Source organism: Anneissia japonica, unplaced genomic scaffold (assembly GCF_011630105.1).
Source record: "Anneissia japonica isolate Jap-2015-1 unplaced genomic scaffold, ASM1163010v1 scaffold287834_len5846547_cov211, whole genome shotgun sequence".
NCBI classification, from domain to species: Eukaryota; Metazoa; Echinodermata; class Crinoidea; order Comatulida; family Comatulidae; genus Anneissia; species Anneissia japonica.
In genome coordinates, this window is record NW_022704992.1 from 43,968 (window position 1) to 57,122 (window position 13,155).

Consider the following 13,155-nt stretch of genomic DNA (forward strand, 5'->3'; position numbering starts at 1 on the left):
TTCTATCAATTTAATGTAGATTGACAGTTTAACATTTATAATTGCCAAGTAATTTTAACACCAACTATGGTGTTGATTTTCTAGCTTATTCTGAATCTGCATAACAGATCTTTTCATCCCGACAAAACCAATATTTTGCTAATTTCACAATCAATGCATTTATTTTATTGCCACCCATCTGTTCCTCTCCTTTTCGAAATTACAAGAATATTTTTCACCGGATCAGTCTGTACAGTACATGTACTTAATTGTGCAGGCCTAATATTTGCATAATGTAATAGTATTAGTTTTAAATGATAGTACTGTACAGATTACCGGCATACAGAAAGCTATGTTGTAAGTATTCACTTACTCTACGCTAATTTTTCACATCACTTGACGTCAATCTGTCCAGGTACGCTTTATTACTTTAAGCATGTGTAACAATAAAGCAATTGTGGCTGTTACATTACGAGGGAGGTTGTAGTTTGAAATAGTTAAATTATGCTGGCTATAAATTTTAACTACTGGTGATGTTTGTGTACTGCTGCTACATTTTTTTCCTGCTGGTACCAGAAATTTTGGAACTGTCATACCTGTATGAACCCTGGTCCGTAACTCATCAAAGCTTTCTTGTGATTGTTATTAATTAATTTGTTCTTGTGTAATGAAATTATTTCAAGGTTTTTCCACACATCTACCCAAATTCAGATGTAGCCCTCCTCATGATTTGTATATTTTCTTATAGTCAGTGCCTCTGTTGCCCAAGACGTCTCTAGATGATGTGCCGCCTCTCCATCTCACTTTTGGTCTGTCTTCTTTGGTTGCTACAGTACTTACTCTGGTCCATCATCCACATGCTTTCATGCCACTGTACATCCAGCTTACCGCCATTTTGCCTCCTTCATCTATGTTTATTTTTATATTATTTAGTGCTACCCGCTATCAGGTAAATTCAGGAGCATATAATTGCAAAGTTCATCAGGTATATCAAGCAGATTCAGAACAATCAATTTTTTTGTACTGTAAGCTGATTTAGGACAATAAAATCAATACTGTTACATTTTATAACTCATAGATCATAAAAATATAATGATATTCTCAATCGAAGTGCTACAGCAACGCTATGTCTTCCTGCAGCAACTTTTGCAAATTAGTCAACAAGAGCTCTTTCAAAAATTACTAATACAGTAGCAGATTATGTGCATGTATCCTGGCATAATATTTATAAATCTACTCGATAATGAATTGGAAATTACAGATAACAAAATATTTGGTTCTGTGCATCATGAATTATTTTATCTTGAGAATGTATGTCATAAAAATTTGAAATATGAATTTAATAATCTGAATGTAATAAAGTGATTAGAATGTAGTAGCTGTGTAGCCATGTGTAACTATAAAGATTGAAAAATAAACATGGTCTGAACACTTGAGACGTTATTTATAGCATGGACCTATTAATAAGTATAGTATTTATTGTACATGGTTTTGCTGGTAGTCTTGGCTTTATCAAGTGTGAGATAAGATTAGCTAGATTAGACAATGTGAACCATAATACTAAATAGATTAGATCAGGTAGAAGATCAGATTGTATCTGACAGATTAGATGTATGAGAGGCCACAAGTGTCTTGGTACTGTACACAATATGAAGTTGCCATGAATTTTTGTTGAATTGTGTTCAAAAAAAAAAACCAACTCAATTACACCAGTTCCAGTAAGTCCTACAGTACAGTAGCAACAGAGACTACATAATATTTATAAAATAATACCAAGCATAAAAGCGCGTAAAATGTGAATCATGAAAGCATACTGTATAGGGCAGAGTGTAAACCTTGGGAAAACTGGGCTACCAGGGCAACCTGGGCTACAAATCAAAAGGGTGAAGGTCTGAGGGTGACCACTTCTTTGTGTCTTTGTTGAAGGCAGTGAAACCCTACTGAAACCAACCTCTCAATACAAAAGAATTGAGATACTGTAGTCTGAGTAGAATGAAGCAAGACAAAAATAATCCCCCAGGAAGTTGAGAAGGTTGAGCGCTGTGTAACTTACCTGTGAAATCTGCGACATGGGGATTCAAAAGCTTTGAGGCCTTGCGTAGGCACTGTAAATTATGTAGTGAAATGTTAATAATAATGTTACAATCGTTAATATTTGAAATTTATATTAATATGCTTGCTACCAATTACTGTACACAGTGTGTTTTTTTTTTTTTTGCACCTTTTCAGATGTTGATAGGTAAAGAAAGTTGTGTAGCTTACCTGTGAAATCAGCGACCTGGTGATTCAAAAGTTTTGAGGTCTTGCGTAGGCGCTGTAAATTATGTAGTAAAATGTTATAGTATTTGAAATTTATATTAACATGCTTACCAATTACTGTACACAGTATGTTTTTTTTTTTCACCTTTTCAGATGTTGATATCACAACAGGTAATTTCATGGAATCCTTATCTGATGGGGTGTTACCATGTAAACTAGCACTTCTGTTACAAAATAAAGCTGAAGAGTGCAAGAAACGTGGGTTAATTGCGGAAGTAAGTCTGTACTTTATATTGATTGATTAATCTTAATTCATATTATTTCTCTGTTAACAAAAATGAGATGGTAACCAACAAAATGTCATCCATACAAGTGTTAGATACCACTAAGTGGGTATTTACATATTTACGTGTCTAGTGTTTGCATGTTCTAGGGCTACTCTAGGTATTACCTATCAACATTCCCGAAGTGAAAAGGCATTTCCTTTTTGCATGTTTTAAATAACAAAGCCGAAACAAGCGATTTTCACAATATTTAATAATTGTTACTAAGTTAGCCTGAGATGATACTCGTTAAAATATGGTATTTTTTGAATATTCATTTTTATTAATTGATTTTCATGTTAATTTATCATTCTAGGACTTGCCAAGATCACAAGTAAAATACCGGGCCAATGCAAGAAGAGGTTCATTCTTTGCGAGGGACAATACAGCAAGCTTTTTAAAATGGTGTCGGGAAATTGGCCTTGAAGATACGTGTTTATTCGAAACTGAAGGCTTAGGTAAGTGTTAACTTGAAATTTGGTACACATTGCATCAAATTCCATCTCCACTCTGCATGAGCGCTTAATAACACCGGCTGCTGACTGTCTAAGCGATCCGTTGTGCGCACCTCCAAACCAACAAACCTGATTCGTGGAAAACAGATAATCATATCTTGTTATTAAAAGTTTCTAAATTTGTTAATTATAATTAATAATCAATTAGTGAATTTTCTGTTAATTTTCTTATGTTCAAAAGGAAAATAAACTTTGATTTGATTTGAATTAATAAAAAAATTGAATCAAAAACATATTGATATATATTGCACAATTTTTACTGAAACAAATTATTAGGGTGATATGTTTTGCAAGATGAAGAGGTATGAGTTAAGCCAACTAACAATGATGAGGGATTAATATATAAGTATTTCTCATATTGACTTATTATCACTCGTGTTTATTGTAAATTGTTTCTGTGAGATAATTTGACATGTTGGCCTACAAAATATAGAACATCTACTTGCATTGTTGTCACAGATATTATTGATGATTTCTAGGCTTTCCATTAAGAAATTACCACACATTGAATGTGTATGAAAGTTTATTGATGTATATGACAGAGGCCTACATTGTTTTATTAATATGAAATGCAAAATTTTCTGATTAGTGAAACATTACACCATGTAGTTAGATGAAAGAAGTCTGGTGTACCGTATATTAGACAAGTTATTACAGACATTATTATGTAAAATAATGTAAGGACGACATTCAACATTATGTTATTCTATCTCATACATTGAGAGAATAAACAAGGTTAACATTATGCTGATAAATGTAGGAAGAGAAAGAGGAATATGGTAAGAATATCTCTTTCTCGCTGTCGGCCGATTGAGCTTCTTCAAGCCATTTCCCTTGTATGACGATGAGATGCTAGTTTTTCCTTTTATAATATTTATGCTTTAGAGTGTCAATAGATTTGTTTATAGGTTTCTTTCATGGTTTTAAAAATTGTAATAATGATAATAATAATAATAATTGACAATTATGTTGCGCAGTGCCTGTATGCGCTTTACATAAATTAAAAAAAAAAAAAATATCGTATTATTGTTTAAAACCAAAATGGCCACTGATTAATCTCAGATAAGAAAATTATGATACATACTTCAAGTATTGAAATACACATCATCGTGTTGGGATTCAATTTTTCAACATTAATTATGTCATTATCAGGATTTACAAGCTTATATTATACAACAAATACAAATTATTTCATTCTTGATGATGACATAATTAATTTTGAAATATTGAATCCCAACACGATAGCATGTATTTCAATACTTGGAGTATATATTATACTCTCGTAGTATTAAATTGTAGAGAAATACCACACTACTCAGTATCGCTAAAAAACATTTCCTAAATGTAAATCTTGTGGACCCTACAGAGTCTACACTAAGCTGTAAAACAAAACTATTAAAGTTAAAATAATGTGTGTATAGTCATCCAATCTACACATACAAAAGAGCTACTGTACATTTAATAAAATAATTACTTTCTGTAGTAATCGTAAGATGAATTTTGGATATGACAATTTTGATGACTCATCTAGATATCTTCTTTTAAAAATGTGTACAAGCGCTTTCATTTAATTTATTTGCTCAACTCATTCTGCATTATGAACACTTTTAGTTGTCAGAAAATACTGGTAGATTAATATTAAAATGGGAGGTATTTTAATAGTGGAATATGCTTACAATACTGAATACATATGATATCTGTGACATAGAGTGGGGTATAGATTAGATGCAGTCCTTGACAGAGCCTAGAAGGTACTACAACCTGCATTTATGTGCTATTTATGCGTAAAATATCTAGCTCTAGGCCTGGATCATTAGCCTAGCATCCAATAATCTTTACAATTTTGGTGGACAGAATTAAACGTAGCTCTTTTATTTCCAATAGCATCATACTGTAGTAATATTCACCATCTGTGGTAGACTTCAAATACACTATTGTACATCCTGAAGTCCATTTTTTAAATGCATTGGGTATACACATGGTGGTGGTGGTGGTCTGAATGGTCGGTGCTATGGCAGGGAAAGATCTTTTTTCACTGATCCTTTTTTAACAATTTGAATAAATAAATGAATTTATTGTCAGATCAGGGAGTTGTTGTCACTGTAATGATTCCCTGGTCAGATACTGTAAGCATTGATCTGAAATATAAACTTTTATAGAAGATAAGATAAGATAAGATAAACTTATTATCATGATCACAAATCAGAATAATCAAATAAAATAATTAATCATCATCACCATCCTTATCGCCGTCATCAAGATTGTCAATCTCTCCACAACATCTCAATTTTCATTGTGTGTTTGTCACCATCCACCAAATCACATCTTCAAAATATGTACTGAATATTAGGCACAATTCATAGTCTATTCCTGCTGTAAAATTATCAATTTAAACTACTTTTAGTGTATAACCAGTCCAGAATATCTACAATCATCACAGATTTTCATCCTCAAGCAAAGCTTTTGATACAGTAATTTGAATTTAATCCAATTGTCTGAAAAATCTGACGGATGAATGAAGCTGGTTGAATTACAATTGATTACAGTATTTATTACAGCTGAGATGAAAACTCTTCTTGTGTCAGAAGCAGTAAGGTTACATGAATTCTGATCTCCTTAATATTCTCTGTTAAACTCACCATAGCCTTAAGCAGTTGTAAAAGCATTTAGAATTGATTTCTTTCTGATTTTCTGTGCTGGGATTTGCCGATAAGTAACCTTCAAACCTATTCACTTTGCTCTCTTTTTCTGAGCCTCGCGTTCTACCACATTGCATGGTGGATTAATGCATAATACAATGCCTCTTCTGTACTACATCAAGCCATTCTTAAATATATTTTCCTATATTTTACTTTTACAGATAGAATTGTATTGATTTAAAACTAAAAATATTTAAATTTATTAACATTATTCGGACACTTGCGTTGTTTTATTGTGATGTTTGACTCTTCTCACAGAGATGATTTTCCTAGGATATTTCTTTGTTCCCTATTTTTAGAAGCAATAATGTTTTATATTATGAAATTAAAATAAAATGATTGATAAAAAAATCATTAAAAAATATTTATTATGTTATTTTATAAATTATAATAATATAAATCTGTCATTTTAATTTTATTCCTAAAATTAACACAATTCCATTAATAATATGTAATAATTGTATTGTTTATTTTTTTGTAAGTAAAATTATGCACATGAATTATTTTGACCTTTGTTTGCAGGGCATTAATCTTGTCATGTAATTGGCGACATCAATATTTGACAACAAACTTCATTGAGTATTTAGATTCAACTGATTAATTCTTTTAATTGTTTAATTATTTCTTTCTGTCTAATACAGTACTGTATACATCACAGGTATGCACATATTGTTGTGAATTTGTTTTACTAATATTGCTGTACACATAGCACTGCTGGCTTAAATACTATGAGTGTGTAGAAACCTGTGTCCTGGTCCATTTCTACCTCTGCTCTCCTTGGTATAAAAAAATACAAGTTAAAATAAAGCATTTGATTTTTTAAAGAAATGTATAAAAAGCCCATGCATAATGCCAGATTTACTTATTGAACATAAATATAAACGAGTCTCCTATTATTAGTCCATTAACAAATTTGTTCTTGCGCAAAACATCGTCTACTCAACCATATACCAATGTCTTATCCATCCATGCTGCTGTCAAGTTGATGAGTATATCCGAGACAATGGATATGTGCGCTTCCATGACTCCAATGGTCATGTCTGCAAGTAATTCGCTTTCATAGTATTTTGACTATAACTGTTATTATTTGTGTCCACTTGTCAATCACCTCGCTGACCAACGTAATGGGTTCATTGGGAATCTTAGGTGGTGTCCAAGTATTTACTAATCAAGAGATTGTAACATGGTTCTATAATGTAAACTTTAAAAATCTAGGATAAGTGTTTTTTGGCAAATCTTTGTTTTTGTCAAGAAGAAACCAGAAACATTAATTTAAATGTCTCCATTTCAGTACAGCCTACAGTACTGTACATACACTAGCATTCTAATTCATTAATGTGAACAAAATATAATATGCAAAACATATTGCCGTATGTCGTACTGTTACACCATATTTTGTCTCTCATTCTTTTCATATTCAGCTACTTCATGAATGCATGTGACACTTACAATCTGAATAAATATAAGTGTACAGATATTAAAACTAAATTTACGTTGATGTACATTAGTAGTAACTTGCTGCCACTCCTTCGTAACTATTTTTTTCATAAATTTTATCACACATGTTCATAAACATGTTCATACCCTAAATGACGGAAATGTATTGAAAATATGTTTTGTTCATATTTTTGCATACCATGGAAAGGAATCTTCAAGTTACTATAGTAAATGTTTTTACATTTATGTACTGCAATATTATGGTGTGTTCCTTGAAATGTTGACATTACAAAATGTAATGTCCCAAACATTAAAACTTACAACAAACAGAAACAACAAAGAACAACCAAACAACACAAGACAAACAACACCCCAAAAGTAAACTTGATCACTGTTGGGTGGATGCCCTTTGACAAGAAAACAAAGGTTTACAGTATAACATTTTTCAAATAGATTAAACATCGAAAGTTAATAATTTTTTTTAATCAGTTGTAATTTTAAAAAGGCATTTAAAATAATCTTAAACAAATTCAATGTTAAAATGTCAAAAAATTTTAGGCCAACAAAGTAAAATGAAGTAAACAATTCATCATAAAATTTCATAAAAATTGATGCCTTTGCACTTTATAACAGATTTTAAAAACATGTTTAAATACAATTTTAAAAATGAATGACACATAATTGCAAATTTATTGCAAAGATCCTACACTTCTCTATCTTGAAAAGATACAGTAGACTACAGTACGTGCTAGTTGTTGAATAGAATCTAAATTTGATGAATAGATATAATAATCCGTGTTGCTAAGGTGACAATTGGAATGCTCTAGGAATCACAAAACAAGAATAAACAATGATTATATGGCTACTGCATTGATAAAATTGGTTTTTTTTTGGAAAGACAATAAGTAAATTTTTAGTTTGTTTTTACAGACTTTATTTACCAGATGTAAGGTTGTAGTATAGAAAGTAGAAGTACTGTATTTGATTACTTTTATTATTTTACTGTTGTTATTGTCATGAATATTCCTGAAATACTAGTACTAGGTAATGTATAAAGAATAGTAAAATTTTTTGAGAATGATGGAGGGAATGATTGGAACTAGGTATGAGGGAACGATCAAAGATGATAGCAATCGTTTGAGAACTGATTACTTGATATAAGCCCCCGGAGACCAACCATTATGGAGAAGGTTATATTCCACCTTCATTGATGTTAGGGCCACCAATATTTCCGTATCAAAATTTTTGTATAATTATTGTAGATATTTTCATTTAATTTGAGATTCTGCTGTCCATTTCATGTATTATAATTTATCTGCATCTCAATATACAATTTATGGAATCATAAATGTCAGCTATATATCTGTAGATCTTAATTAACCTTCTAAAGTATTAACATTTGAACAATTTGAAAACCATTTCAAAACCATTTCAAGTCATTTAATAAATCATTTTGTACATATTGAGAGAAATAGAAAAAAGCTTCATAAACCGGTGGACACATGCCAAACTTGAACTCTGGATAACTTGCTAAAGCTACAGTATTTCTGGTTCAAAAATGAATGGATAACATAAGTACCTGTAATTAATTTAAAAATACAATAACTATAGTTAGGCATATTATACCTAGTACACACATATCAGGCTGTACGATTAGTCTTGGAAGGCAGAGAAAACACACTGTGTAATTAATTGTGTTCTTGAATCCGCAAATGGCTGGTATCACTTTCTTCAGAGTGTATTACATAAATGTTTAATGTCAAACTTATTAGTGAATGCTATGGTTTCTATTGTTATTATATTTATAGTACAGTACTTCTGTTACCATATTTCATAATGTTCATAGCCATGTGTAACATCCTTTGTTCCCATGGGAATTTTTATATTTTTTTTCATACAGCTAATCCAGTACCAGACCTGATTATGAACCATTTACATCCAACTTCCAGGTACAGACTTACATACCTGGAGGGACTGCATTGTCACCAGCATCACAATACTAAGAGACATCTTTTCACTGAATTAATTCTGGTTTATTTTTAAGTATGGGTCTATTTACAAGAAAATAAAATGATACCATGTTTTAGTCGGCATTTTGTGTGGGTTATACATTTCAAAATCATATTATTATTGTATCAATTACACTTGGTGGCAGAGTGATACTGTCATGAGTTTTGATATTGATTATTTCTGTTTGACTAGATATACGCTTGCAAAACTTTACAGGTTAATGAATTGGAACGTTTTCGCATTCATTCTGCTTATCCACCTCAACAACTCTGATTATTTCCTCTTAATTTCCGATCATTAGTTAAGTGCCGTAAAAAGGAAGTCGTAGAACCAGAAATATCAGCATGAAAACCACTAGACAAACTTAACACTTGGTTGCACAGAACAACAAAAATCTCTGCATGTATACCAGCTTATAAACTGCTCATGCAAAACACTATAATAATGTAATTTGCCCGTGTATAAAATTTTGTTAGTATTTTCAAATGCCTATAGACAAGTTGTTACCGTTGATATTGTTTTTTAACACTCAAAAGAATTTGAAAATTGTAGTAACACTTGTACAACAAGGGATTGGCACGTTTATTAACCTTGTAGGAAGGTTTGAGGAAAGGTAAAGAAATAGGTTGGATATGAGTTTATGAAGATGATGTCTGAGGACTGTAATTGATGGAGATCAGTGCAATTTTAAACAAAACAAAATAAAATACAGCTATATACAAATTTTGGAGGTTTATTTACAATGCAATGCAAAGAGCCATGTAGTCCGCTCAGTTAGCTATCGACAATCATCAGATGGCGTCAAGCGCTCACAGAGAACAGAGATTGTCATACTATGTAGTATGTGCCTTGCTTATAGTTTTATCTGTTGTTCAGTAGATGAAAACAAAATGGGTAATTTGGATAGGCACATAGAGCTATTAAACAACTAAAGTGCTAACAAGATGGCACAGCAATGCAGAGTTATGTATGTGTACCATCCAAGATGGCCGTCGTAGTAAAGCGCCACCTTCAGGCTTAGTATACATATTATTACATATTAATAAGCCCTCTGACTGACTATTATTTCATTAATGATAATGAGTAATGATAATAACAAATTATCAAACTATTTTAGCCAAAACGAGGCCAAGTGGAGCATCTTTTTCAAAAATAAAGTACCATGGAATGAAAATTAAAATTGTGTACATTTAACACCCAAACACCGCAACGCTCGAGTTTCAAACATATGGGTAACTAGCTGTACCGAACTTTCTTAGTAAATTGAGGGCGCAATTGCAAACGATGGTGCTGAGCGAAATTTGATTGGCTAAATCTATGGCAGCCATCTTGGATGGTACACACACACAGTTCTGCGTATTTCGAACATCGAATACATTGCGGTTAGCGCTCTAGTACTCTTATTATACCTCTATGGGGATAGGCACATCTACATCTTCGATGACAGTTTTTACACTTTGGCCTATCCTAGGCATGCTCCTACCGACTCCATTTCATTATATTTCTGATAAATTGGATTCTACCTGTTGGATGATGTTTGAAATAAAATAAAATAATATAAAATGTTGAAAGGTACACAAAAAAATATTAGTCTGGGTCTTTGCTATTAGTCATTTAAGAAATGGCCAAATGATTTAGAGCCATGCCATTCTCTCATTGTTGTGAATAGCATTACCATCTATTTATGAATAGATAAATAAATATAATACAATATAAGCAAAATAGTAAAATTTTTTTAAGTAATACGGGCAAAGTGACCTTGTTTTGATACCGGAATATATAAATCATTTTAGATGATCTCAACGATAAACATCAAGAGTTACTGGTTGATAGATTTAATCAGATAAAAAGCATCAAAGCAAATCGCCATCAATACCTACTTCAATTATAAACCATAAACGCTTGTCATCGCAAATCAGCATAATTGTCAGTAATGCCTATTATAGGTATTTTTACAGCCTGTAGATGAATACCCTTGCAAAATGAGTACATCCTGTACTATTGTATCTAGTACAGTTTCATATCTAGTGGTATTGTGTCCATTCTTTTCTGTGGCTTTCCATATCTTTCATTTAGAATGAATACGTAACACTTTATCCTTGTTTATCTATTGAATGTTTTTGAAAGTTGTTACAAACATTTTGTACTAGCTGTTTTTATTTAACCTGTGTTATTGTGTGTTATTCATCCCTGGAAAAAACAACTTTTTTGGTGGAATGAACTTTTTTAGTATTATTATTGTACACTAAACTTCTGCCCTTGATCAGCATTTAATATCACTGCTAGGGCCTCCTGTTTGAGCTACCCTAGCAAAAGAATGTAGATGGATTAAAATAAATATATTATAAGGTTAACATTATAATCACCAAACAATAGCTTAATGGTTAAATTTTTATTTTATTTTTAGACACAAAATTGAAAAATATTTGACTTATAGATTGTTAGGAAAACACAACAATTTGGCCTGTGAAATAAGATTGACTTAGAAATTATTTGAGTTAGGAAAAGTTGACTTAGGCAAGTTTAACTGTTTACAGCTGTATATAAAAAAAATCTGTTGTAATTGTATTCTGTTAAAAATAAGTGAAATGTTGATTTGATCTGTTGATTTGATTTGTTGATTGATTCACCATCCTTTTAACAAGACAAACATGAACATAAGAAGCTCTACATAAACATGTTTCATTAAGAGGCTTAGGGAGTGGAGTTGTTTTTGATCATGAGAAGATAGTCTGTTACATTGACATGAATGGAACCTAGGACTTTGGGATTGGAAGACAAGCATCTTAACTACAGCTCCATTCCATAATGGCTATGATAATAATAATGGTGATATGTTGATATATCCACATCTTAATTACACCATTTTCTTTACATCTTTAGTTCTACAAAAGCAGCCTAAAGATGTGTTGGTATGCATATATGAGTTGGCAAGGATTGCTGCAAGGTACGGCATTGAGCCTCCAGGCCTAGTGAAGTTAGAGAAGGAGATTGAACGAGAACAGACCAATCCTAGGCCAGTGTCAGCAATTCCAAAGGCAAAAAGGAGTCCAGTTGGTGCCTTAGATGTAGAAGTAAGGGCATTGCTTATGGTTCACAAGTCACACGAATCATTTTAAACTTTTTTTCCCAAGTTATTCACTGTAAATTTCTTGTGTTTGTGCACACAAAGGTTCTGTTCTCTGATAAGTTTACTACTTTGGCCATGGAGGTATTATTGAGGAGGAGATCACTCGGCAACAGTTCCCTTTGACACGACAAAACCATGTGTTCCCCGCTTTTGCATCGCGCGCGGGCGTATTACCCTATAATTTACATTTTTTTGTTAGCAACAACTTAGCAACGACATGCATTTATACACTTCCAGCAGAGCAGTTGTGCAATAAAGCGTTTGATTTTAACCCATCAATATCTTTATAATGAACAGTGTTCCCCTGATTAGATTTTTTTCGGACTTTTGGTATGTTATTATTTGTATATTTCAGGAACGGATTCTGTAAAATATTTATGTTAAAATTACTTCTGTGTTCATTATAATTTTGTCTAAAGATTGATTAGTTCGACTATAAAGCTAAGTCAGCATAAAACTGAAAAATACTCAGATTTTGGATTGATTTTTCGAATAGTTAACCCTCGTTAACCCTAAAATCACTTAGTTTATTATAATCCTCAATCATTTATTAATTAATATCTGTTAAAATTAGAATTAGTGAATTTTGGCCAATTTATGGAAATTAAAGTTGAAATATACTATACTTTAAAAGGTCATGTAAATGTTCCATTAAATTCGAAACTTTTTTTGGTGGAAAATATTAATATTTTTGATATTTTATGAGAGATAAATGTATCAGCTTCAAAAATGGAAACGATTGCGCAGCCATAGTGATTGAATGTATGTAGTGCACATCGAGAAAAGAAGGTGCTCTCCATTTC

At 31.8% G+C, this 13,155-nt stretch overlaps 1 protein-coding gene across 2 annotated transcripts in view; it reads left to right on the top strand.

The window, feature by feature from the left end:
• LOC117104921 (growth arrest-specific protein 2-like) overlaps positions 1-13,155 on the top strand; it is a 34,973-nt gene that overhangs the window by 9,708 nt on the left and 12,110 nt on the right. For both annotated transcript variants that reach the window (XM_033245856.1, XM_033245858.1), the window contains exons 3-5: positions 2,392-2,513; positions 2,878-3,019; positions 12,106-12,296. In XM_033245856.1, the coding sequence (XP_033101747.1) occupies positions 2,392-2,513; positions 2,878-3,019; positions 12,106-12,296 (455 nt within the window). The remainder of the gene's footprint in view (positions 1-2,391; positions 2,514-2,877; positions 3,020-12,105; positions 12,297-13,155) is intronic.